Source organism: Mesoplodon bidens (assembly GCF_964165515.1).
Source record: "Mesoplodon bidens genome assembly, chromosome: 1".
Taxonomy (NCBI): domain Eukaryota; kingdom Metazoa; phylum Chordata; class Mammalia; order Artiodactyla; family Ziphiidae; genus Mesoplodon; species Mesoplodon bidens.
This window is the reverse complement of record NC_138176.1, coordinates 146,399,366-146,426,553: the sequence shown is the minus strand read 5'-3', so window position 1 is coordinate 146,426,553 and position 27,188 is coordinate 146,399,366. Positions and strand designations below refer to the sequence as shown.

Genomic DNA, 27,188 nt, shown 5'->3' with positions numbered 1-27,188 from the left:
AAAAAGACCCCTACCCTAGTTGCTGGAAGGGAGAGAAATGTAGCCCAGGTGTAAAGGAAGGGTCAGACTTTGATAAAAGGATGTCATCATCATCACGTGCAATGTTGGGCATAGATGGAGATGCCACCCTAGTACATTTTCATGTCTTCAGGATGAAGTCAAGTCAAAATCTTTTGAAGTCTTGGCCTGAGATAAGAGGAGTTCTAACACTTATGGAAAGTCTACCTCACCAGCCACTATCTGGGTGCTTTACATCTCTTGTAATCCTCACGACAACCTACAAGAGCTGTATTATCACCTCCTTATTTCCAGTGAGGACACTGAGGTACAGAGGGCTTAAATTTCCCAGTCACACAGCTAGTAGATGATGGAGCTTAAATTAGACCCTGGTCTCTAGGTCCAGAAGGTTACGCTTCTTTCAACTGAGCCACTCTGCCTCAGGGCATTTGCAAATTAACTTTTCTTGAAGTGCCTGTTGAAGACATTCATCAAAGACTAATTGGGGAAAAAAAAAAGGTTATCAGTTTATGTGTTAAACAACCTATTTTGAGACTCTCTCAGTATATTATGGATAATATGTTTTTAGATATTGTACCAAAATAAGTTTCATAGATTACAGGATTTTAGAAGGGGGGGAACCGAGACAACTCTAATCCATACTAAGCCTTCATAGTTGATTGAAGAAGCATTTTCTTTCATTCATTTATTCAGCAAAATACAGTTCTTCCCCTAGTCAGGATGCTTTAAGCAAAGGACATTTTTCCAAGAGAAGTGTGTTGCAGAGGAAGGAACTGTATATTCTCTACTTGTGCCCAAAGTTAGGAAACTGCAACAGTGCACATCATGATGACGACATCCTTTTATCAAAGTCTGATCCTTCCTTTCCCCAGGGCTATGCTTCTCTCCCTTCCAGCAGCTAGGGGTCTTTCTTGGGCTGGAATCTGTAGAACAGAAACTGGAGTCTGGAGCTGTTACTTACCAGCCATGGAGAAAGGGCTCTTTGGGTCTCTCTGGGCCTCTGTTTCCACCACTGTAAAATGGAGATAATATCAAATAGGGAAACAAATCCAAGTGCTTAGCAAGTTAAGGTAGTATTAGTGTTTGTTATAAAGCATTCGCGGGGGGCTCTAAATATTTTATTATGACACTGAGACAGATAGACTTGATAAAAGACAGGGTGAGAAGGGAGCTAAGTTATGAATCAAAAACCAACAAGTAATGAAATGGTCAAAACTTCAGAAGGGAGGCTGAAAGCAAGTGGCATGAATAATTCATAAACTGAATATTTCATCTGCAGCAATGAACAGCTTGTTTATGGTCAATGCTTTAACTTTCACCATTTTTTAAAAGCCATTAAATCATTTTATCTCCAGGGCAAGTCATTTCATTCCTATTTTTACAGTAAAAGGACAGGCAAGTGTGTTAGAGGCAAGCCTAGGAGCCCACAGGTCATCAGTGGCAGATCTGGAGCTATTATGGCATAAAGAGTAGTCAGTGTTTGTTAAGCACTTGCTCGGGGCCAAGTACTGTACCCAAGAGTTTTACATGTATCTGATCCTCCCAGCAGCGCTATGAAGTAGGTGATATGATTATCCTCACTTTATAGATTGGGAAACTGAGGTTTGGAGCGGTGAAGTGACAAATGACAAAACTAATGAGTGCCAGAGCTCAAAATGAAGTGGATCTGACTTTACCCCCTGCACTACCCACTCTGCTAGGCTGCCGCATCGCTGGACTCTTAGTTTAAGGTTCTTTTCACGAGCGTAAAGAGGTCAATTTCTATTTGCTATCAGTGGAGCTGAAGAACCTTTTCATAATGGTCTCAGGGATTAAGAGTTTTCAACCAGCATTCAAATGGTGGCTGCCTGTCACAGTAGTGTGTGTTTTCATGACAATTTCACTCTAATGGATCTTAGAAATCTGGTGAGATGAGACTCAGGAAACAAGGATACAATATAATTATGGGGGCTATTGACCAACAAAAGACTGATGTTGGTAACGTTGAATTCCTTTGTGTTGTGTAGAACACTGTTTAAGCCAAACTAATTCATTGATTCATCTGATCATTTGAGGGTACCCACTGTGCGCAAAGACACTGTGATAAGTACAGTGTGAAGGATATAAAGTCCTTATTTTCAAAATACAAGGTGGAAAGCATAATGAGTCAGAAGAGAAATAGATCTTCTGACCACAGTGTTCATAGGAAACAAAGATTGCCTCCAGCTATGGGTACCAGGAAGGGCTCCGTAGTAGAGGAATATGCACTTATTATAACTCAAGCTATTTCCTGGAAGGCAAACCCTTGGTATAATCCATACTGATCATTTTTCTGAATTCCTATAGTTCTTATATGTCTGTGCTCCTTGATTATAACTGATATTCTCCAGGTGTTTCATGAGTTGGTTAAAGGTACCTCAAAGACAAAGGATTATAAATCCTTCATAATTCTTATTTGTCAGAATATCTAGCACAGTGTAAGACGTGCAACAACAGGTGCTGAATAAAAACGCCATTGGTAAATTTATGTTTCTTCTTTTGAGAGTTGAAGAATCTGAGCAGGCGTATAGTTCTATTGCAAATGTGTTGTTAATTGTAACTCTCAGATACAGCTAAGCTTTCTTTTTTTTTTTTTAATTGGACTTTTTTTTTTCCTGATTAGAATGGAGAGCTTTTCCCAGAGTGGATTAATTTCGACTGATACTTTAGATTTGTTAAGTGAATAATTTAAGGAAGTATTCCCCGGAACCCACAGATGTAACCACATCCCCCATACTGCATACTTGCCATTGGGAACTTTATTGCGAGCCCAGCACACTTTCTCAGCACCCATCCTCTCTTCCCAGGGAGAGGAAGCGACTCAGAATCCGACTTGCCCCATCGGAAGCTGCCGGATGTGAAGAAGGATGACATGTCTGCAAGGCGGACTTCCCACGGTGAGCCAAAATCAGCAGTGCCTTTTAACCAGTACCTCCCCAACAAAAGCAACCAGACAGCCTACGTCCCTGCACCTCTGAGAAAGAAGAAAGCAGAGCGAGAGGAATATCGGAAGAGCTGGAGTACTGCCACCTCCCCACTGGGTGGGGAGAGACCCTTCAGGTAAGACCTGGACTGCGCTGCTCCCATCCTGGCTTGTGGTACAGGAATTATGGCCCCAGGACAAGAATGAGCTCAAAGAGCCATTTTAGAACTTTGATGTCAGATTATAGATGGAGGTGGGCAGGACAGATCTTCAGAGAGGGATTGTCATGATAGAATATAAGCTTCGTGAAGGCACCTGTTCTAGGTGTGCCTGGCACACAGTAGGTATTCAACCAATACTGGTCTAATGAGCGATTTTAACGAGCAGATTTTTGAAACTAGCTCTATCGACAGGACACTGAGAACATCTGTCATCCATGGCCCTCTGTGGAGACTGTCTGACTCCCACTCCTGTTAGATGAGGTGCAGTAAGACCTTTTATCTAGATGTAAGTTTATCTAGATATGAGCTCAAGCGTTATTGAAGGGATGCATGAACATGCTTGAGTAACATGTAGAAACAGTCATAATGAAATGGAAGAAACATTGGACTTCTCATCTCTTGAGAGAAACAAGCAGTCTTTCCCCTAATCTCTGATTATGTTTTTGTATTTATTCATTCATTTATTCAGCAAGTATGCATCTAGTGAGCTTCTACTACATGCTAGGTACTATATTTTAGGCTTTGGGGACCCAGTGGTAGCTAAGATAGAGTCCCTGCCTTCAAGAGCCGTATAGTCCAGTAAAAGAAACTTACAGTCTCGTCTAATCCCTTTCAGCAAAACCACCCTTATCATTGCATGGTTATTCCTTATAGTCCATCTTTATTATCTATGATTTCCCATTGAATAAACATTACAAGTTTTAATTATTGGACAAAACATGAATTTTACCTTTCTAGAACAAAAGGTTTTTGCCTTTCAATATCAATTCTGAAATAGCGCTTAATCAATGTCGAGATTATGATGCATTGTATTAATTTAAAAATGGCTGCATTTAATTTTTTTCACATTACCAGGATCATATTGCATGCTATGATTTTTTTTTAAGTGGAAGTAATATCAGAATGGCCAGGAGATGACATGGGATCTGCTCCCCAGCCTAGTCTGTTAGTTTGGTCAATTTTGTTGTCCAACTCACTAGCTATCCTGAAACAATAGAGGAAGAGGGAAGTGAAGTGGGGTCTCCTTGTGAAGAGGACCCCGTCAGCCGAATGGACCCTGGTGGAAAGCCTCCTGGTGGTGGGTTAGAATTACCCACCAGCAGTGGGAAGGAGCAGCCTCCTCCAGAGGGGGCTGTGGTGGCACCAGCTCCCAAGTCTGAAGAGGAAGATGCTGCTGAAATCCAAAAGCGCAGAAGGCTAGAGCAAGCTGGAATCAAGGTCATGCCAGCAGCACAGCGCTTTGCCAGGTTAGCTTTGCGGGCCAAGGACAGGCCTGGCTGGCTTTGTGCATGCCTGGAGGTTTGGAATCTGTCTGGTGTGATGGAGTTTCCATCTTGTTTTTCCACTTCCTGCTTTATCCGTTGCATCATTATTTCCTACTTGCAGCAAATAGAAATAGCTAATAGTCTTTGTCTTCAGGCCTGTCTCTGCTGAGTTTTTGGTTATTTTAAATGGAGGTGAAGAGGGAGCTTTGTGCTGCTTGAGTAGACCTTGTCCTGGTCAAGTATGTGTGGTCAGTCATTTGTGGGCTGCAGGATTTATCTAGCAATAACATCTTATTTTTCAATTGTTTATGGCTTGTTAATTTTCACACTACCCCTAAATGGCTCTTATCTTACTTTACACATCACTAGAAAATAGTTCTTTGGAACGGGGAACACTCTCTTTAGAAAGAGTGGCTGGCTGACAAAAATCCACTTACTTTCTTTGTCCCAAGGGAATAGTAAGTAAGATTAGGTTTATTTGACTCATTTTCTAAAGCTCGTTGATTCAAAAACAAAGAATGGAGTAATTACTTCTCTTAATTGTAACAAAGGCACTAGTATACAGTCCTGGTGGCCTCATATTACATGTGAGATAGAGACCTTTAGCAATTGAAGTCACAGAGAACTGTAGTTCTACAGTTTTGTGTAGTGTTTGGGGAAGCTGATTAATTTTTCTCATATAATAGCCACAAAGATACTAACAAATAATAGTGAGACCAAAATTTATTTGACAAATTGAAATTCATAACAGTTTGACAATTGAAATTCCTTTGCCACTTGCTGTTCCATTTAATCCTAAAAGGTAGGTGATATGCCCATTTTCAAGCAGAGTAAACTGAGGATCAGTGAAAGTAAGTTACTTGACCATCTCAAAGCTGGTTACCACTGACCTGGTGGCCAGATTCAGATGTTCTGACCATAGTACCACAGCTGCGTCACACACATTTAATGGAATGTCTTCCATTCCTCCATACAACTCCATGTGTGATAATTGCTGTGGTCTAGGTCTTCAGTGAAAGTTCCAGTACTGACTTATATGGATTTAATCCTAGAGTAGCTTTGTACTGATAAAACATCAAGGATGTAATTCTTTCTGTCTGTGGTATCCCACAGACAGGCTTGTCTGTCCTAAACATGTATGTGCTTCTAGAAAACTCTAACATAAAACTGTGCTAATGTTACAAGCAACTCTCTGGGTTTCTGAAATAATGAAGGGTAATATCACAGAATCTTAAAAAGAGAAATAAATCCAGATATTCTTTAAATTTTGGTTCAGAGACCTTGTGAGACACATGCTTTTTCAACATCATTTGAGTTTCTACTTATATCAAAGACCAGGCTAGATGCTGAGAATACAAAAATGAAATATATCCCCTTACCGTTTTTCAGATTTTTCCTGCTTCTGTCTTCAAGTCTAGGGCACAGTGGAAATAGGTAATAGGTGATACAGATAAGAGTATGAATTTATAAAAAATCTTTAATCTTAATACCCTTGACACGCATACCTTCATTTTTTTTATCACATCTGTGAAGTCTTTAACTAAAATTTACTGAAGACACTATCATCTTTATGATGTTTTTTTCTTGTTATCTTCAAAAATTGCCAATCTGCTTGATTTTTTAAATCTCATTTTAAAAAATTGATTTTTCCACGATTACTAATGCTGCTGACTATTATACCATGTTTATTGGCTACTTGGGTTTCTTCTTCTATAAATTCCCTCATATCCTTTGCCATTTATTTGTTCCTTTTAAAAAAAATATTGTATTGTGGTAAGAACACTTGGCATGAGATCTACGCTCTGAACAAATCTTTAACTGTACAGTACAGTGTTGTTAACTACAGATACAATATCATACACCAAATCTCTAGAATTTATTCATCCTGCTTAACTGAAACTTTATGTCTGTTGATCAGCAATCCCTGTTTCATCCTCCCTCAGCCCCTGGCAGCCACCATGCCACTCTTTGATTCTATGTATTTCACTACTTTAGCTACTTCATATAAGGGGAATCATGCAGTATTTTTCTTTCTGTGACTGGCTTATTTCACTTAGCTTAATGTCCTCAAGATTAATCCATGTTGTCCCATATTACAGAATTTACTTCTTTTATAAGGCTGAATAATATTCCTTTGTATGTATATACAACATTACCCTTATCCATTCATCCCTTGATAGACATTTAGGTTGTTTCTACATCTTAGCTCTTTTGAATAATGATGCAATGAGATGGGAGTGCTAAGATCGCTTTGAGATCCTGGTTTCATTTCTTTTGGATATATACCCAGAAGTGGGATTGCTGGATCACACGCTAGTTCTGTTTTTAATTTTTTTAAGGAAACTCCATATCATCTTTAGAGTATCCAAAAGAGCAAGGGGAGACAAATGGGCAGATACTTTAAGAGAACTCAGCACACCCAGGAATCATGATGACGTAGAGAAAAGAAAAGAGTGGGCAAAGGCTGGGGATTCCACGAGTATACTGTGCCTCTTCAGTAACTGGGAGGTTTATTTTCTGATAAAACAGTACAGTCTTTTATGACATCTCCCATTCTGTGTACAAACCTAGAATCACGGTTAGTTTACAAACGTAATTCTAATTGATGAGTAGTATATTTTTGTGGTAATTTTTGCTCCTGTCCATGTTCCTGTTATCTGCCTTAATTTTTACATATTTTATCCAAGTTAGCTCTATTAAGCAGAAATTCGCAGGTCAGTTAATATCTGCAAATGTCAGTTAATGTCACACCTTAGAGCTACTGACTTAGCATTTAAGACGGAGTTCAGGAAAATCATGCGTATTCCCAGAGAATGTTCCCAATAGCAACACAACACAGCTGCTCCAAACACCCAGAATTCATTTGTTGATAGATTTTTCAGCTGCTAGCTCTCTCATAAAAGTTTTATACATATCATGCCACTAGCCTGGCCTCTCTGTGTCTTTGTCACCTACTTTTTGCAGCCCACAGCAGAGTTGACAGTCATTCTAAGTTTATCCACATTTGGGATCCTGCTTTTAATGTGGCAGAAAGTAGCTTAACTGGAATGAAATGCATATCATGAAGAAGAAAAGGATTCTTGGTGTCTGGAAAATAAGAATATAAAACATTTAAATATGCTGATGTCTCTTAAGGCATTGTAACCTCAGTCTCCTATCTTTGCAATCCAGATGAATTCTGGCCACCACATCTTGGAACCCAACAAGAGGCCCCAGATACTTCTTGCAGCCCATTTTTTTTAGCTGGGAAAGTCTGTGTTTGCAGAGATGGGTAGAGGATGAGGCATAGGCAAGGAAGGAGGCATGTAGACAAGAGTAAGGCTGTACTTTTACAGATTGGTTTTTTGTTTTTGTTTTTTTTTTGGCTGTTGTTTCCCAAGTATTCTCAAACACCTCCTTAAATTATTTTTAATATATAAAAAGGAGCAAAAGTGCATGTTAGTCCATTTTCACATGAGTTTAGAAGCCTAGAAGTCCCAAGCTTCCTGTCAAAGAATATATTAGGAGGTATCTTAGCACCAAGGGACAGAAAGTAGGTCTTTCTTATTAAATATGTGGAGTTGATATTTATTAGAGTTGCCACTGAAGTCAGAAGTACATAAACTACTTTTCCTTCTCTTATAGTTTATAATTAAGTTAGCCTAATTACCCACCTAAATATGAGACTCTGCTAAAGAAGCCAAGATTTCTGCGTTTAAGAGGATAAAATAAGAATCAAGATTCACTTCCCCTGAATTAAAATGCCATGGAGATTTGAGTTCTCTGACTTGGTGTTTCCCATTGGAGAAGTAAACTTTTTTTTTGAACTGAATTATAGGTTTCACGTGATTGGACTTCTTTTCTAATTGTTTTCATATGTTTCAGCACTCAGTCTTTTCTGCTAGTCTGTGGATCTTCTCAAGCACATAGTAATTAATTACAGAGGGGGGGAAACCCTCCAAGGAACAATAGACATTTTAGAAATCTTTAGAGGAAGAGCAGATGCAGCTAAGTGCCAGGAACGTTTTCTCTCCATCCCTCCTTACCAGATGCCTGTGTCACTGCTTCTTGCTGTACAGATTCTTGGGGATCAGGGACCAGGCAGACACATAACTTGCATGAACCTTTGTGACTCTGGATGTAGCTGCCCTATTGGGACACTGTGTGAACAGGGAGGTCCCTGGTGTTGCCTGTGACATTCCCAGGAGGCCAAACAGGCTTTTCTGGAGAGCCCAGTTTCTTTCAATAGAACAAACTGACTGCCAATCTGAGCTGGTTGCTTGTGTGTTACCAAGTAAAAGGGGGTGAAAGAAAATGCCAGCTCTTCCTTAGTTTAAATCATTATCTCATTCACTTTGAAATATATAAGCCTTTGAAACTTTGAGACAAGAGCTTTTCCTCCCCCTCACCTGCTTAGGACCCACAATCTCTCCTACAAAGATAACCTTACTTGTCTTAGGACAGGGTTGCCAAGTTGAAGGCAAGGCTTGGCATTTCTCATTTCACATTAGACTGTATTCCTTCTTTAAAAAAAAAATTATTTTTGGCTGCTTCAGGTCTTAGTTGTGGCACACAGGATCTTCCGTTGTGGTGTACGGGCTTCTCTCTAGTTGTGGCACGTGGGCTCCAGAGCACGTGGGCTCAGTAGTTGCGGCGCTCAGGCTTAGTTGCCCCGCGGCATATGGGATCTTAGTTCCCCGACCAGGGATCGAACCCGTGTCCCCTGCATTGGAAGGCGAATTCTTAACCACTGGACCATCAGGGAAGTTCCTGTATTCCTTCTTAGTAAAGCAGTGATCTGGGTCCACCGAGCAACCCCTACTTCCCAAGGCAACTAACTCGTCTGTGAATGACTCAGACAAAATAAAAGTGCCAGACCGCCCCATGAATATCAAGCCAGACAGCCAGGGTCTGCCACTTAAATTTACTTACTTTACCTACATTCAGATGCCTGGAACTGGAAACCTCAGTGGGCATGATAATACTGATCTTGCAGGGTTGTCATAAAAGTTAGCGTATCTGGAATATACTAGCTCTTCAGAGCTATTATAATTATTGAAAAACAAAGTAGAATATACTGAAGCTTTACAATAGACTGACCTTCAGAAAAGAAGGGCTCATTATAAAAAGTCATTTAAATATTCTGCTAACTAGACACCTGCGAACACAATCCTACATATCTGCCTTATACACATTATTTATTACTTCATAGCCAACAGTGCCGGCCCAGAATTTATGTCATTAAATTTTTGCTCTCTCTAAGTCTGCCTGGAAGCTCTGAATTTACAGGATTCAAGCAATTAGCAGAATGTCATTATGATCGTTTTTTCAAGTGGGCAGGGAGTGGCTCTAAGAGGCCAATGATATGGAAAGCTTTCTTCACCCCCCTTTTTTAAGTCCACATATCTAAATTGAGATCACTTGAAATGAGTCCTGCTACACTGGGCGTTTAGCCTGAAAAGAAACACCCTGGGGAATTTGTAGCCTGGCTGGATACACATGATGCATAATGCACGAGATCCTCCCTTCTCAAATTGGCATCACAAACTGGCATGGCTATTTGCATAAATGCATATGTTTTATTCCATAGTATTCTGCCTGAGTTGGGGAAAATTGAAACCCAGGACGCTGGTCAAAAAATGGAAGGAGTGTTGCTTTTGGACTTGAAAGCTTCAAGCTCAGGATCTGCTGCTTTACTAGAATTGGAGTCAGATCAGCTGAGATGAGATAATGCATTTGAAAGGGCTCTGTAAACTGTAAAGTGCTGTGCAAGCACTGTAAGGTATGATTAGTTAGCATTCTACTGTCATTAATCCTGGCTGAACATTGCTGTCTGTAACCAGCAGTGCAAATCACGACTTCATTCTAAGCACAACTCATATGATCCCTTTATTTAGTGACCAAAATATTTCTCTTTCTCCTACTCCCATAGTAATGATAATGCCTTATTTTTTGTATGATGTTCTGCTTTCAAAACTGTTCCTGGCCGTGTCCTTTGTTTAATGAATAGTGCAGTGATTAAGAACAGGACCTCTGGAGCCAGACTCCCTGGGTTTGAATTTTAACTTCAGCAGTGGCACTTTGAGCTTGGGCAAATTTCTTCACCTGATCTCAGTTTCCACTCTATAAAATGGGGATGCTAATCACACTACCATTGCCAGGCTAGTATTAAGGTTAAACAAATTAACACTAGCAGGAACTCTGGCACGTTGTGGGCGCTCAGTAATAGTTAACCACCTTCTTTGTCATCATCAATGTGCTTTTTAAATAATGCGTTTTCGAAGAGATTAATTCAATGGCCTATCATTTCCCACTGACCATTCTTTATGGCCACAGTCAACCAATACCAGTCGGTTCTTGCCAGACTTGTTGGCTAAGGATGCAGGGAGGAGAGTGAGCATGGTCCAGGAGTGGCCAAGCAGGAGACCAAGAGCCGGAGTGCAACTCAAAGGGCAGAATTTTATATTTTAAGAAATAACTTTATTCAGAGAGCAAAGCACCACCCACCACCTCTAAATTCCATGATTTAAACTTTTATTGAGAATAGTGGTCAGCAGGGAGAAGGGGTTTTCTGGACATGACTAATGATGGTTTGATTTTTCCAAAACTCAGGAGTGAGGGCCTGCTGTTATGTTAGGCTGATAGGCCTCCTCTGCAGCAGTACAGGGTAAGCAACAGACAGCAGGCCACCTGGTCAGCCAGAGTAGACAGCGTTTCCTTGCTTGTATGACTCTCAGCCAGGCTAATTCCTCCTGTCTTCATTTCTGAGACGACCTGTCCCATGACCATGAAGAATTTACCCTTAATCCTCCTTCAGAAATCGGATACAAAGTAGGTGAACTTTCTTTAGAAGTCAAGATGCTTTATCTACTCACCATCTCTATGAACTGAGAAGATAATAAATGACATTTTTAAAGTTTTAATATTTTGTTATGACTTAGAAGCAAGGCTGATCTTATGAGTGGGGGGGAGGAGTTTGTTTGAGTATCAGAAAGGCGCCATCGACTGTATTCCCACCCTACCCACCCCCAACAAAAACAAAAAACAAAGCATAAAAAATCCTAATATTCCACCATTAAACTGCATTCCTCTTTAAATTCTAAAGAATTTAAAGTTTGGTGCCTTCAAGATTTCCTTGAAAATGAAAATAGCCCTAAGTAAACATTTTGGCAAAATGTCTTAATAGGATTTACTTGACAGCTAGCATATGACAAAGAGGAAGAGCTGGGCAGTGGAGAGTCGTGGGGGTAAAAGACCGAAGCAAAGGTTGCTGGTGGGAGGGTGCAGAACACGTTAAGCTTTTGTGCCTGAGTCCATCCTGTCAATGGTCATAAACTATTCCAGATGTTTCAGGTTAGCTCAGCTCTGCAGAAAGACCGTCCTTACACTTCGCAGTCTGGTACACGTCCTAGGTACGCTGTCACGTAGCTGCATTCATTAGCATTCCTCCAGATCAGATTCTTGGTAGCTCAGATTTTTGCCCTGTCAGTCAAAATAAACTGAGTACCTATTGGGTACATTATTAATGTGCCAGAGAAAAAATAATAACAAAATGCTTCTTACTTTTCCCAATTTCATGAAAAGAATTTGGATTGTCACTCTCAGAGCCATTTAGGATCCTGCCTTTCTGATGCTGATGAGGCCCTGCAAGTTAAGTGAAATTTTAGTGTTGCTAGTAGCTGACTAAATTCCAGGTTCTGAAACCCACCCTAACCCTGCTGCAACTCTGGACTAAAATAGTAAACAGATGTCATCTGGACTAATGATATTGAGAAGACCTTTCACTAACAAGACAGTTGGCTGCCTGGAGATGGGGATTTAAGAACTGTTTTGGTCTGATCACATGTGGAGTTCCATTTAATTTTGCTTTATCAGTCAAAAGCAATTAAGTGATGAGAAAGAAGCTGTTCGAGATATTATCCTTCGCAAAGAAAATCCTTTCCTGATCCACCAACACAGCAGAGATTCAGAATCAGAAGATGAAGTTGCATGTCGACTGCCTGATCTTGAGAAAGATGACTTTGCTGCCAGGAGAGCAAGGATGAACCAGACCAAGCCAGTGGTGCCACTGAATCAACTCCTCTATGGGCCTTACCGAAAAAAAGAGGCAGAGAAATCAGGTGGCAGCAAGCAACCCTCAAAGGGAATCTCAGAAAAGAAAAGTCTAGAACATAAAAGGTGTGCTCTGTGTGTGTGTGTGTCTATGAAGGAGAGAGAGAATATAATTCGGCAAAGGTGATTTGTATTAAAGCTCCCCATTCCTCTGTTTCCTGCCCTAATTACATATAATCAGTAACGGTGGTTTATTTTAAAGTGGAACCCCAGATATCCAGTCTCTCCTAAGTTCAGATGGCAGGGAGTAGAATGGTCCTGTCCAAAATAGGGCTGAATTCACCAAATAAATATGGAGCTCAAGTGTGCAGATGTGCTATATGTGGGCACATCACCACATATGGGTGCTGGTGTCAGGGCCGGGCATTATTGGCATAAATAGACATGTGCTATTGCTGATAAGGGAACAGCCACCTCTCAAGGTTGCTCCAGTCCATCCATAGCAGGCAGAAATCATAGTTATTCCTTAGCTATGAGCCCTTCTATCTTATTAGCGCCTTTGAGATATGGGGGAAAAATGAGGCTTGCTGTTTCTTCCCTCACACCAACACGATCACCTAGACATCTGATGATGGAGATTTCTCATTAAAAAGTCCTCAAATATCTAATATAACACACTTCTATTTGTTCTGTCATAGAAATTATTTTTAAGTGAGTTTCCTTCTCCCAACTTTTCTCCCATCTTCTTAATTAGGGAAAGGAAAGCTTAATGAAATGGAATTTGGCCAGTGATTTTTATCCTAAGAGGGATATGAATTCATTCAAGCCATCAGCCTGCTAAATTTCAGTGTACAGAGTTCATCATTCTTGTATTTTTCCTTACATCAAAATCAGAGTTCGCATCTTTATTATTTAATTGCCATATTTGCCTATCACTTAAGAGGTTTATAATCTATGAACTAAGAATATAAATGTCTAAACTGTGTTTTACACAATTAAAGTGGTTCTTTGGGCAGAGTCATTGAGATCAGTGAAGCAGTTAGTGTTTTCTATTGTTTTATTTAGGAAGCACCAGGTACAAAACACATGAAAGATCTCTGGACATAGAACAGGGATTTGAGCATAGAAGACCCGGCACATTTTTTTATAGGACACATTCTAGCTTCAGGAGTCTCTTGGTCTTTGCAGTCCTTGTTGGCATGCCTTGTAACAAACTGTTCTCAGAGGGCCTTGTGGGAGGGATCAGTTGTTGCCAGTGAAACAAAGACTTCTGGATAACTGAGTAGCATCAAGGCATATTGATGGGGATCAGCAACTTGAGTTAGGAAAAGGAGTAGCTTTTGTACCTCCCTTTTTTCCCTTCTCCTGCATGCAATTTTAATTCCTGATATTTCCAGCCCCATTTGTCTGTTGTCACCTGACTCTGTGTTTGGGGACACAGCCCATGATCTCTCTAGAGAGCTTCAAAGAACTGATGAAAACAAGAGGGCTCCCTGGTGGCTCTTTGCTATGCCCTCCTTGATCCCCTTCCGCAAACTAAAAATAAATAGAAAATTCTGTCGCCTTCCTATTTGCATAGGCTCTGTAAATACACCAAGTCATCCAGGTAACAAAAGAATGCTTCTTGGTTTTCTGGCTTGGAAGATTTATTTTGAAAAAAAATGAATAGCCCTATTTATGTATATTTCTGAAATTTTCTATCTCAAGAAACATATTTAGTTAGAAACTGACTTTTAATGTGATATAATGTTTACGCATATAGATGCCACAACTTTGGTTTAAATTATGCTGTTGTCAACATTAGCCATCTAACGTTCACTTCTTAGGAAAACAATTGAAAATATCAGATTCAGCGTTAATAAAGGTGAACAGTTATTGACACAAGAAACAAATGGGTATTGCCTCTGTGGATCCAGGTAAAGAGGATACCCTCTCTGTTCTTCAAGTTTACAATAGCCAAACCTAAGTAATGCTATCAGGAGGCAGAGACTGAGTTTGAACATTGAAACTTTCTATTCAGCATTGACCTAATCATACTCTGTGGCAGTATGAAGGTTTATGGTTGAGGTGTTCAATATGTGAACAATGTTCCAACTATCTCCAAACTGATTCTAGAATTTGGATCATGCAGAGCTCATTGCTAACACTTTACTGCTGCAGTAAAAGACGTTCCAAGAAGGCTCAGGGATTCAATCAGAAAACTTGAATTCATTACAGTAACTTGAATAGTGTGGGAATTGGGCATCATTACTGTCAAACTGAAATCTCATTACCATTCTTAATAGTCTTTCAGCGAGCCCTGGCTTCTCTTCCTAAACTAAACTAGAGTCTGTCATCTGGTGGAAAAACTCTGTCTCTTTACAGTGTCAAAAGGGTAGCATAGACAAAAGTAATCAAGGCTGCAATTGATTCCATATTTTTGAGAAAGGGAGAGGTGCTTCCATCATTCCATTCTGTCTTCAGCCTCTGAATTTCCATGCTTGACATTCTGTTTGTCTGCTCCCCTTCCTGGAACCTGATTTTTCCAATAACGTGGGGGCCTGGATCAAATTGACAGAAACCAAGGCCAAACGGAAGAGGTGAAGTCGAGGGTGACCTGTATTGTGCGGGCTCAGGAGAGTGAACCTGCGGAAGAGGGGCTCAGGCAGGTGCCGGATCTTCACAAGGATGACCTGGCGCAGCGCAGAATTCAGGGCAGGCTTGGCCCTCACCGCGAGGCTCCGAGCTTTGTCACGGTCACCAATATAACAGAAGCCGACCGGGAGACGTGGGAGAGGCTCAAAGTGTCAGGAAAGAAGAGGTGTGTCATGTTTTTCCCTGGATTTCTCCTAACAGTGGTATCATTTAACTTTGAAGGAATCACTTATCCTTCTATCATTTTTTATTTTCATGGCCAGAAAAACTGCCTCAAAACACAGAGCATATTCTGCATGAGTTGAAACTTGTTAATACTAAAAATTACAAGCCACAAGGACAGGAAACATCCTCTTTAATTCAACTGATTTATTGTGAATGCTTATTTTGATAGACTTATTTACATGTAAGGAATTTAAACTTGACTTTTAAATAATTTTAATTATTTCATTGTACCCAAGGTTTTCTTATGCCATCATTTATGATGTTAAGAAAGCTACAGAAACTTAAAGTGCTATTTACCTAGGCAAGACAATGATCATTTCTTCATTTGATTGATTAATGGAAAAGCAATTCTGCTTTAGACATTGAAGTATATTTCATACATCCAGTATTTTTTCAAAACTCTTCATTGATTTTACTCACCTTAGAAACCTTTGGAACTTATTTCCGGTTCTGACTAGGGATGGAGATGTGGAGCACACGTGTGCCCCTGAGCCTTCACCAGAAATTAAAGCAGAAACTGCCATCCGTGATGACTTTGCCAGCCGCAAGGCAAGGGCTTATAAGAAAGCTTCCAGCCCTAGGCAAAAGTTCGTGCACTTCGGACCAGTGACAGAGATAGATCAGCAGACATGGAAGCGGCTCAGCATTGGCAGGGCTGGGCCGAAGGAGGATGCAGAGGAAGTCATCAGTCACAGCCACAAGATTCAGACGTACTCTGTGTCCCCTGCCTTGGCGGCCATGTCCAGTTTACAGGAAGACCACAGGCTTAATCCACAAAATGACTGCAGGTATTTTTTGCCGTTACATGTGCAAGGAGATCTGCATGGGAATCCCTGCTGCTTTTAAAGAGTTTGCTGAAGCACGTTAAAGAAACCGCCAGAGATGACGTAGTTTTAACAGCCTCTTTTGCTGGTTAGCAGAGAAGTAATGTCTATAGATTTCCCCGCGGGGAAACGTGTGTGAAGTTAAATGACAGACATCCACTTTGATTCTGTTGTCACCAGAATCACTGCCTGGGAATGCCAATAATTTTGGCAAATGATTCATCTTCCCTTGGCTGCATTAAGCAGTATTTTATTTGTTGGCGATACTGAACAAACTAGATGGAATGCTTTAATGATACCCTTCATGTTTCTCCTAAAGATATATTGATAAAGATCTGGGTTATCTATACCCTCCCTCTTTCTTATCCCACGAGGGAGAAAAAAATTGTTATTAGTGTCATTAAGTTCAGATTTTGGACATCTAAGTAGACACACAAAAAAGTAAACATCTCTCCCCACCAGCTCCTGCCCAGTTTTTAAAATTATATAACAGAACATGAGTGGAAAAAGACTCTTCTTCTGAGGGTTCCTATGAGTCAGGAGTTTCCTTGGATGAATCACCATCAAAATTTGTGAGGCGTCACCTGGGAAAAGACCTTGTAGAGCTGTCACCAGCCCTCATCCTCACTGGAGGCCTTCCAGCTGTGAATTCCCAAGCCCTCTGTTGGGGATTTGGTTCTGCAGGCTGGTCTTTTGTCCATTAAGCAGGTATAGGGCATTTCCAAAGTTCTGGATTCTCCATGCGCTAGGTGTGCTTGGGGAAACTTAGAGATCAGAGTCCACTCTGCACCCCACTGTCTACGCAGGGCCCAGCAAACATTTATTTACTAAACATTTGCTTTGCCATCTCCGTGTGAATTGCCTTCCTCCCCTTTGAGGTCCCAAACCACTACCTACACGTCTTCTTTTGTCTTTAGCTGAAGAATGGTACTTAAGGTGAGGGTTTCAGCCATTTTGGTAAGCTACTCAGTTTTCCTGGGACTCCTCCAGGTATACATGTTATCAAAATTTGTTTGAGTTTCTGTTAAAAAAAAATAATAATAAGATTCTGGATTCTCCCAGGAAACTCCACTCCACCTGCATGGTGGGAGCAAAGCAGAGCCCTCCACGGCAGGAGGAAATGCTCAGGACAGTCTCCTCCATGCCTTGTTCGTGATGTCCAAAGCACACAGTGGATGGCCCATGACATAGAGAGGGGTTTCTTTGGTTCCATACTGTGGATGATACCCTAGAGGCTGTCAATAGAAATAACCCTGGTACACCAGCAATGCTCTGCTGGGGTTTCAGAGGCTGATGGGGACTGGGGGGGTGGAAGGGGTGGGACTAAGAAATTAGTAAGAAATGCATCCTTGAGTCCTTGACTACTAAGGGGCCATCACTCAGCCCCATGGTGGCAGAGTCAGGCTAGCCTTCTTTGACTTTCTCAGGCCCTTGCCAGGGTCCGTATTCTATTATCTCATTCTGAGTATGTCATCCTTACTAACCGGCTTCTGGAATAGCAACCGAACCTTCTCTCTTAACCTTTCAGTCTCCGTGACTTACATTGTCTCCTTTCCTAACTATTTTCCCTCTTCCCTCTTGCTGCCAATGCTACTTGATCATCAACAGAATAGTGACGTCTGGTGTAGATGACCATTGTGAAAGGGTCTGCCGGCTGGCTGTGGTGCCAGAGTCCCAGGAAGAGCATAGCTGCAGTTTAGGTGAGTGCCCGAGGAGGACAGAGAAAGGTGAGGACGTGAAGGCTGACAGGTGGGCCCAGGGCCTCTGGTGGGAATTCTTTCCTAGTAGTAAAGCTGTCCTGTCTGGCTTTAGTTACCTGCAAACAACTGCCTCAGGATGACAAAGAAGCGACTGAAGGAGTTGTTCAAAGAGGTTCTGAGACGGTGCCAAAGGCTGAAAGATCCAAGGAGAGCGGCCAGCCACTGTGAGCGCCTCACCCGCTTTCCAGGGTGCGCTGCCTCTGCTGTTTGTGGCTGCTGGGGCCCCCCAAACAGCTTAAAGCCACAGTATGCGCTTGATGACTGATGTGGCGTGGAGCCCCTTAAAGGAGTGCGCCCATCCCAGGGTCAGAGTTCTGCTTTCAGTGCCCTTCCTGGGTAGAGACTTTAGACTTTGCATGTGGTTGGGTGCTGGCCAAATTTCATTCTCAGGAATCGTGAACACCAGAAAGGGAAACCCATTCCCATGTAAGTATCAGCTGCATGATGGAGGTCCAAGGTATTAATCCTCAGTTGCTATATGTGCTGCTGCCTGTGTGATCACTGGCTTCTTCCGTCTTGAGTTAATGCCAAGAGAGTGATGCTACTGAAAACATCTTTAGCAATAAGTGCCTTTGACTGGCTGGACTGATGTGCCCTAGTTCATGTCCTCTGACCTCTGAATGGGAGGCTTCAGAGAGAGAAGAGAAGTCAGAGAAGATGACAGCTCCTGCCTGGAGTGGCAGTGGACTGAAAGGCCAAAGAAAATTGTATGATTCACAAAAAGATGATGTGATGGCCAGGAGAACTGGGATGTCTCTGAGACACATTGGATCCAAGCTAAACCAGTTCCGTCCAGTTCCATTTGCAAAGCAACACATTGTGGAGGAATCTGCCAAGGGTCCACCAATAAAAGATAAGAGGCCAGAAGATTATCCTAAGCTGTTTTGACTTTGTTTCTCCAGTCTGAGCCTTGATACATGCTTTGAATGTGTCATTAATGCTTTATGGTTTATCAGTGCCACTTACCTGCTATTGCTAGCAGAAATGAAATGATTAAATGACTGGCCTAGTCTGCCAAGATTTTTTTTTCTTTTTTTTTGCATGTGAGCAGGTGTGGAAAGAATAGTTCAGTTGTGAATTGTCCTATTAAACATTCTTTCTGACTCTCATTTTGTGAGCAGCCTAAATGGGAAACTCTTTTATTTCTTCCTAGCTCACATAGGAGCCATCGGGTAAAGGAGTTGAACTTCTTTCTGACCTACTTGATTTCATTCTGATTCCAGGAGGGTCTTCAGGTCCAAAGAAGATATATACTACTTATAAAATTAGTTTAATTTAATTTTAACATCAGCAAATAGTGCTTTCTAGAGGTAGGATCTCCATTCCGTGCTCTGACTTGATTTAAAATGAAAGTACGGAATATGTTAAAAAGGTAATCAACAAGGACCTACTATACAGCACAGGGAGCTCAATATTCTGTAATAACCTATATGGGAAAAGAATCTGAAAAAGAATGCATATATGTATATGTATAACTGAATCACTTTGCTGTACACCTGAAACTAACACAGCATTATAAATCAACTATACTCCAATGTAAAATACAAATTTAAAAAAATAAAATGAAAGCAGGGAAATAGTAATCCTGGGGTTCATGGTCTGGTTTCAGGTCCTATATGTTGAAGCTTCTGTTGCTATTTAGTAAGAGTGATAGACTTTTGTGAGAAGTGTGGTCTGCCTGATCAGTGCAGGGCAGAGCAGTAAGGAGTGTGTAGCATAATTAAAGCTCCACTGTAAAACAGGAAGTGATGAAGTTCTGCTTCACAAAGGACCTTGATGGTAGTGGGACAGTGGGTAGAGTGGGGAGTACAGAAAATCTTAAGAAATCCCCAAATTTTAAGATTAAGATCCTAGCCATCATTCCCATCTGGGTTTAATGTATGTTTTACATTCTTCTGAATCATAATACTACCATAGGAGAGCCTTATTGTCACACTGGTTTCACACTGGTTTCAGAGTAGTAGCCATCTCCACTTTATGACTGTTACCCTTTCAAAGTGCTTCTGCTTCCTCCAGCGTACCTTCTCCTGGGAATTCACAGGTAGGTTGAATGGCTGTTGGCTCCAACTCACAAATGGGAAGCCTGATGTAGAGAAAAGTTACACCTGGATCACACCTGCATCCCGGCAGGTGAGGGCAGGTTAGTGAGAGAGGGACAGCCTTGCCCACCACGCTCACTCTCTCCCCAGATGCCCTGATGTGGTGCTGGACCCTGCATCCATGGGCTGCCGGAGAGCAGTTAGCATGAAAGGAGAGAAGGAAGTGAGGCCTATAGGCTGCCTACTAGAACATTCTAGGCGGCCCATTTACTCACTTCTCACACAGCCTTTGAGACTAAGCAGTTTCTTCTGTATTCTACAATAAGAAACCGAGGCCCTGGTCTCACACAGCTGGTAATCACAGATCCAAGATCCAAACCCACCTCTGTCTGAAGGGGGAGCCGCCGTTCCACGCCAGCGCATTACCTACCAGGTTACCAGAGGAAACTGTGGCGGTCTGACCACTCCCCTGTTACTTGTATCTGTCCCTCTACCTGTGATTCGGGAAGAGACCTCTTTATATTCACATGGGACTGAATGGCTGGTTTGAGCATAAGGAGATATAGTGAGATTAACTCTGTGACGTAATTGTGTGATTGAGCAAGCACACACATTGGGAATTCATGTTTCCTTTCAACAAGTATTTACTGAGTAATTACTATGTGTAAAACGCTGTGCTGGGTGCTGGGGGATAATCTTAAATGAGCAGTAAATCCATTCTTCCCTCTCACTTCAGATGAAGCTTATGCTAGTTCACAGTATTGCTAATCATTGATCCTGAAGTGCTTTATTAGTGCTGAAAGTTACATAAACACAATCAATAGGTGAATAGAGTATTCTTTTTGTCTTTCTAAATACCGCCACCGTCACAATTAAACTTTATTACTTGCTTTTTTTTTTTTTTTTTTTGTAGGATGCTTATACCAACTGTGATTTGTCTGGCCAATTTTGTACTTGATAGTCTGTTGACTGACCTACTTTGCATTTTTTTTAAAAAAAATCTCTTAGTTAGTGATTTTTTAAACTCATCTTTACTTTTCTATTTTCCATAGGACAACTGGGAAAACCATTTGAAGCCCAAATTCTAATTATCTTCTCCCTAACAGCAAAGGCAATTCTGATGAAATTTGTGCCCTCTTAAAGCTAATAAATTAGTCTGAGGGGAAATTTCTTAAACCCATATGTATATAGTAAACAGATAAATGAAGGTCATCTTCAGAGACTGCACTATTCTTTTCAATTTCCAGAGCATCCAATAAGTACTTATTGAGGGCCTAGTCTGGTCACTGTTCAGAGAACCCCAAAAGAAAAATCCCTACCATCATGGAGCTTATGTTGCAGTGTTAATCTATATTTGTTGGCAGAACTGTCCACGAAATGCTGTTAAGTGTTTTGTGTAGAAGCAATCTAAATTTAAATATATCCTGCATGCAGCAACATAGCTGAACCTCATAAATGAAATGTGCTAAGGAAGCCAAACTCAGAAGAGTCCATACTGTATTTATATAGCACAAAACTCAACACTAATCTGTGGTTTGTGAAAATTCATCAAGGTGTGTGGGTATGGTCTGTGCACTTTCTATATGTATATCTTACTTCAGTAAAACATGAATTAAAATATTCCAATAGACACAGAAATACATACCAACAGTATATTGATCATTCCTAGATTAGCCATCCATTAAGAATAACTTCTCTCCTCGCTTCCATAGATAATTTAGAAAACACTATATTTGAATGTCTATTCTAGTAGGCCTGTGAATTAACTGGGAAACATTTTACCGAGGCTTCAGAATTAACACTGTTAATTCTGGGTAAAATTAGCACTGATTATGCACTCTTGCTTGATGTGAAGGTATCCATCTGCCTCCATGCAGTGATGGTTTTGGAAAATTGAGGGTATTAATTTAACCTTTAACACCTTCTGAAACTGTTCCCCAGAGGAACAGAAAATGGGTCTTACTTCTGGAAGAGAGACATTCACAAACACTTTCCTCTTCTTGATTTTGGCCATTCCAACAGAAACTTTGGGTTTTAACTAGTGTGGTTGCCTACACTGTGCATGAAAATAATTATTAATGAATCAGACTGTTGTAGAATGATGAAGGCATCAGAGAGAAGGGTGTATGTGTGTGTACACCCATGTGCTTTGGAGTGTTTTCTCTAAGATCATTGGAAGAGATCTTTAGAAATTACTCTTTTCCCTATAAATTGTTATAAACTGAACACAGGATCAGGTAATTTTTGCTGAAAACCCGCAAATTTAATTTATTGGACTGAAAGCAGGACATTTTTTCTTTACTCAAAAAATTCTTTGTCCGCCATCAGAATGCATGAATGAACAGCCTTTCAGGGCATAGGTAAGAACCTTCTCTTTATATTCTCCTTTGCTGAAATAGTCATTTGTGGGAGCTGCTTTTTTTTTAAATGTGCTTAAAATATGCCCTCATAATGTTCTAGTTTTTATTTTCTAATTTGACCTTTTTCTTTGTTTTATCAGATGCATTAAAACTTAAAATGCCTATATTGAAGAAGGTACTTTGTAGATCAAACTTTGTAGATCAAAATAATCAGAAGAATATAAAAGATTGTTTTAAAAAAACTTCATTTTGTTTTGAGTTGTGGAATATCATCCACGTCTGGTTTTGATTAAGGCTGCCAGTTTTCTAGGAATTGTGGTTTTTGTCAAATGCATGCGGAAGGCACTGATTGGGGTTCTGGTTGGAGTTCTGGTTTGCTTTCAGAAAACTGCAGAAACACTCTTTGATGTTATTTGTGCAAATGCATTAACACATCAGGGAAAGGGTCAGTAAGTGTGTGCTTCTATGCTGGGTGTCCATTACAGCCCATTACTCTGCACAGAAAGGCAAAGAACAGTTCAGCTGTTTGTGAACCATCTTAATACATGTTTGGGTTTTTCTAAGCTGCCTTCTGTAAACATTGTGGGTTGCACCTAAGCCTTTTTGTGTTTATATTGAACAGATTCTTTCTTTGTGGGTAGCATGGGGATTTTTTTTCATTTCTCCTCTGGGTTTTACTACAAATTTTGCATTCTTCAGAAATGTCAAGACTTTGCTTTCATTTTCAGCAGTTAATGAATATTACTAATTGTATAATGACACTTCTCTTCCAGTATGATCAGCAAAAAACGTTTGGCACACATACATTTCACTTGTAGTTTTTATTTCCAGCTTGGTTACAGCATTAACCTCCGTCTTACCAATCCTCTAATTTTGTATTTGGTCTTATAGATACGGACCGAGAACTCCTGTGTCTGATGACGCAGAGTAAGTTGTCTTGTATTTGTAGGAATACATTAATTACTAGCCTAAACTGCATGCTTCCAGTACTCACCACTAATTGAAATGCAATTAATATAACAGTGGATTGAAGAGCTAACTGACTCTTCTCTGCAGCCTCAGAGAAGAACTTGAAGTTGGAATGCAGGACATATGTTCTGTGCAGGAGAGATGAATGAAAAAGCCACTGAAGCATGATTCTAATATGCAGCTGCTGCTTAAAAGTTAACATTTACTTTTTATAGACAGGGCATGTGAAAGTTATTCTTGTTAGCGTTCGGACGTTGGAACCCCTTCTGAACCACGGAATTGTTAAGAGGCTTTTCTGAGCTTTGCATTGAATTCTTGATGTGTAAAGGCTTAGCCATGAAGTGGTCATTCTCGTAGCTACATTTTTTTTAAGCTAAGAAAATAAATCCTAAACCACGAATGACAGGTTCAGAAGCCCAAGTTCCTCCCAGGTTGGAATAATATAAACTGTGGGATGCTTGAGACCAAAACGTTGGGATTTCGTTCAAGTTCCGTGGCATAGTCAGGGGTCAAAATGTACAACATGACTTGGGCTGCCTCTCCTTGGTTTCCGCTCCTCTCAGAGATGCATTTCCCATCCCCGGCCTCACATCCAAATTTGAAAAGAATCCACTCTCTCCTGTTTGTGACCACATTAACTCCATTTCAAAAATGGATTTCTCATAGGCAGAGCATTCTGAAACTGATATCCGAGGCAGAAGTTTTCTTTGCAGAATGCTCAGATTTAAGAAACATGATTAATATCTCATTCCAACAACAGTGGCCCACTAAGCCTGATGTCTGTCCTCTGGGAGAGGGATTTTGTGGCCTAGTGGGAATCTGGGCCATCATAAGAGTGGACCCTAGTATTCCCCCTGCCTGTCTTCCTGGCGTGATCCATAGTTTCAAGTCACCAAGTGAGGAATCTAAATAACAGTGTAGAACAGACAAATATCATTTCCACCAATGACAACGAGATCAGGCCACAATTTACTGTTTTTGAATTGTGCTTTTTCCATGTTTGTGTTCAAGAGGTGAGCTTAGTCTGTACTTGTAGCTCGAAGCAGTCTGACTCGTGTGCCAAGGGTATCAGTTTCCGATGTGTGATGCGCAATTGCTTTGTGGCCTGACACATGGAACATTCATGTCTCAAAACCAAATTTAGCCGGAGCTTGACTGACTGCATGAAGCTAAGTAGTCTATAAAATTGAGCCCTGGTGGTTGCTTTTAAAATCTACAGTGGCAGTATTTAACATTCACTGAAAGGAGGGTTATATAAGATTGATAGGCAAAACACTTCTTTGATTTGGTTAGCAAAAACATTTTGATAGAATGGATTTACTCTTCATCATTGCAAAGCTGCTGTGCAATTTGCCTAATACAGATCTCTAAAAAACCCTAAAAGCTGAAAGAAAAGAAGCTACATTAAAGAGCTTTTGAATTTTACTTGTACCTGAATATGAAACCTCACCCTTAGGAGAAGTTAATGATTTTTTTAAAAGGGGTGGGAGTGGGGACTCCTCTAAATTTACCAAAAAAGCAGCCTTATGGGCCAGGGTGAGTATACAGAGCTTCTTTTCCAAGGGTCTTATCTAGGAACATCCAAAGGGCTGAATTTCTTTCTTGGAGTAGACATAATTTATATGAAACCATGTGGAGAACAAAAAGAAAAGTTTATGTCAGGGTTTTTTTTTTTAAACAGAAATTTATAATATGTTTTGTTCATTCCCCCACTATCTCCCTTTTTCAAAACCTTTAAGGACAACTATTGGCACAGGCTCTATTTGTTCATAATTGACACATTCTTAAAATGCAACCCAATCAAAAAAAGATGTGCCCTTTAAGGAAAATGCAGGTCAGGGGCAGACCTACCACACAGGCAAACAGAAATTTCCACCTCCTGGCAAGCCACGAATGGCTCCATGGATTTAGTTTCACCTCTTGCCCTTTACTTCCACATGCCTCCTCTCCCAGCGGTCCCCTCCGAGGAGGCTGGACACTGTGAGAGCCAAAGGCCATTTTGTTCTTAATTCCCTTACCTTAGACTTGGTCCAGAAACAGTTTCCAGGCTCCCCTTGAGGTAATTTAATCCTGGCCCTCAGAAATGCCAACCCATCACCGAGAGAGGCTCCTGGGCCCTGCAGCCAGGGCCCCTTGTCCCAGCAGCCCAAGGGCACACAGCCTGTTGTGCTGAGAAGCATAGCCTTGGTGCAAGTCCATTTAACATTCTGGAACCTAGGCTTCTGCAGGGTCCCCCACCCCATCCCTAGACAGGCACTTCTTCATTTTGGAGGCTGAGTCCAACCTCTGAATTAGGGAACATTTTCTGAGTGGTGACTCAGCTCATTTTCTGTCGACTATTATCAGTTCTCAGCTTGCTTAGTTCCTTTTTTTGAAATGGTGTAAAGATATTGCTCATAGTTTTATTATTTCTTTTTCGGGCCAGTTGGCTGGTGTTTCTTTAAAAAAAAAAAACTCTAGGAAAAAATAGTACTTCCTGGTATATGAGAAGGCAGGCAAGTGTTTCTCTTTTTATTTCACTAACCAGCTTTTGGCCACATTCGAGCTGAGGTAGTTAAAACTTCATGGTGGGAGCAGAGATAGGAACCCGGGACAGAAGAAGGCAATTCTGAAGGCCTTGCTCCCATCCTCTCCATGCCAGTCGAGTGAGATAAGCAATTCTCAAATCCTGGAGAAAGCTGCCATTTTCTTCCCAGGGTCCCAGAAGAAGTCTTTGCTCTATGGCCACCCACTGTGGCCTAAACCAAAATTCTGCCCTTTCAAAATTATAGATGGCAAAGCTGAAGGAAGGGACCTCCTTCCTCTCCCACAATCTGCCAACTATTTAGTAGGTTACAAGAGAGTCCCAGCTCAAAGGAGTTTATATCTTCTAAGACCTTCACAAAGCCTGTAAATTGCCTTAAAAGATGAACTGACTGAATCAGACATATTTAAAGGTAAGACTTTTTTAAACTCTGAAAGGAAGAATGGGATGAGTTTGGGTCCCTTTCTGGAAAGCTTGTTTAAGGGAATTTTGATCCATGAAGTTTAAAAACCATGGGTTAGACTTTTCTACCTAACTCTGCAAATTCCTAAATCTTCCTTAAACCACATTAATAAATAGCATAAACTAGGTGAAAAATCGCAGCCCCTCCTGTCTTTTGAGGGCTACAGTTTATCTTTCAGGAAGGTACAGCTGCCACAATCAACACTGTCCCCTGAGTTTGTGGACAGCTCCTCATGTGGTTTGTCATATCCATGCAAATAGAAGCCTCAGATCAAAGAAAGTCCCTTGGCGCAGATTATTAGAATACTCTTGGGGAAAGCAGATTACAAGTGCAATCTTCAGTTTTAGCTCTCTTAGGCCAGACTCAAATTGTGCAACATCCAGAGAGAGGGGAGAGGCACCCACACATCCATGCAAGTTCATCTGAGTGGACCGAAATGAACGTGGGCAGCCATTGCTTTGGGGTCATCTTCTCCTTCCAGAGAGCTGCCTGCTAAGGAACCCACTAGCATCCAGTGATGCTGCTGCTGTGCACTGTCTGGCCATGGGGATGACTATTTTGGACATCACTGATGATGTCTGGAACTAGTTGGTGTCTCAGTGCATGGCTTTTCTTTTTCTTTGTGTTAAGCTGGCTTCAAAAATGGACTATCAGTCTTCTGTTCTTAAACAGCCCTCCACTTGATTTGAGCGCTCTATAACCCATTTGGTTCCCAGAGCTAGTCACTTCTTTGAGAGAAAAAAAAGGGAAGATTTTGCTTTGGTTTTTATTTCTATTTTCATCTTGCTGCTTCAGCTTTCGTTGTAGCAAAGGTCTACATAAGCATCGCAGAAAAGGCCCTATGGACTTGCCCAACATTTAATAAGCTCCTATAGAATATATCAATTATATGAACAGCCTAAAAATTTTTTTTA

The 27,188-nt window shown here is 40.9% G+C and overlaps 1 protein-coding gene across 8 annotated transcripts in view; it reads left to right on the top strand.

Annotated features, from left to right (window-relative positions):
- LIMCH1 (LIM and calponin homology domains 1) overlaps positions 1 to 27,188 on the top strand; it is a 340,048-nt gene that overhangs the window by 249,148 nt on the left and 63,712 nt on the right. For 4 of the 8 annotated variants that reach the window (XM_081248347.1, XM_081248343.1, XM_081248344.1 and 1 more), the window contains exons 8-9: positions 2,844 to 3,096; positions 23,210 to 23,245. In XM_081248347.1, coding sequence (XP_081104473.1) covers positions 2,844 to 3,096; positions 23,210 to 23,245 — 289 coding nt within the window. Of the gene's footprint in view, positions 1 to 2,843; positions 3,097 to 4,160; positions 4,428 to 12,299; positions 12,603 to 15,033; positions 15,277 to 15,793; positions 16,124 to 17,767; positions 17,887 to 17,971; positions 18,084 to 18,518; positions 18,780 to 23,209; positions 23,246 to 27,188 lie in introns of all 8 variants that reach the window. The other 4 variants (XM_081248348.1, XM_081248345.1, XM_081248346.1 and 1 more) reach the window with 2 other exon arrangements.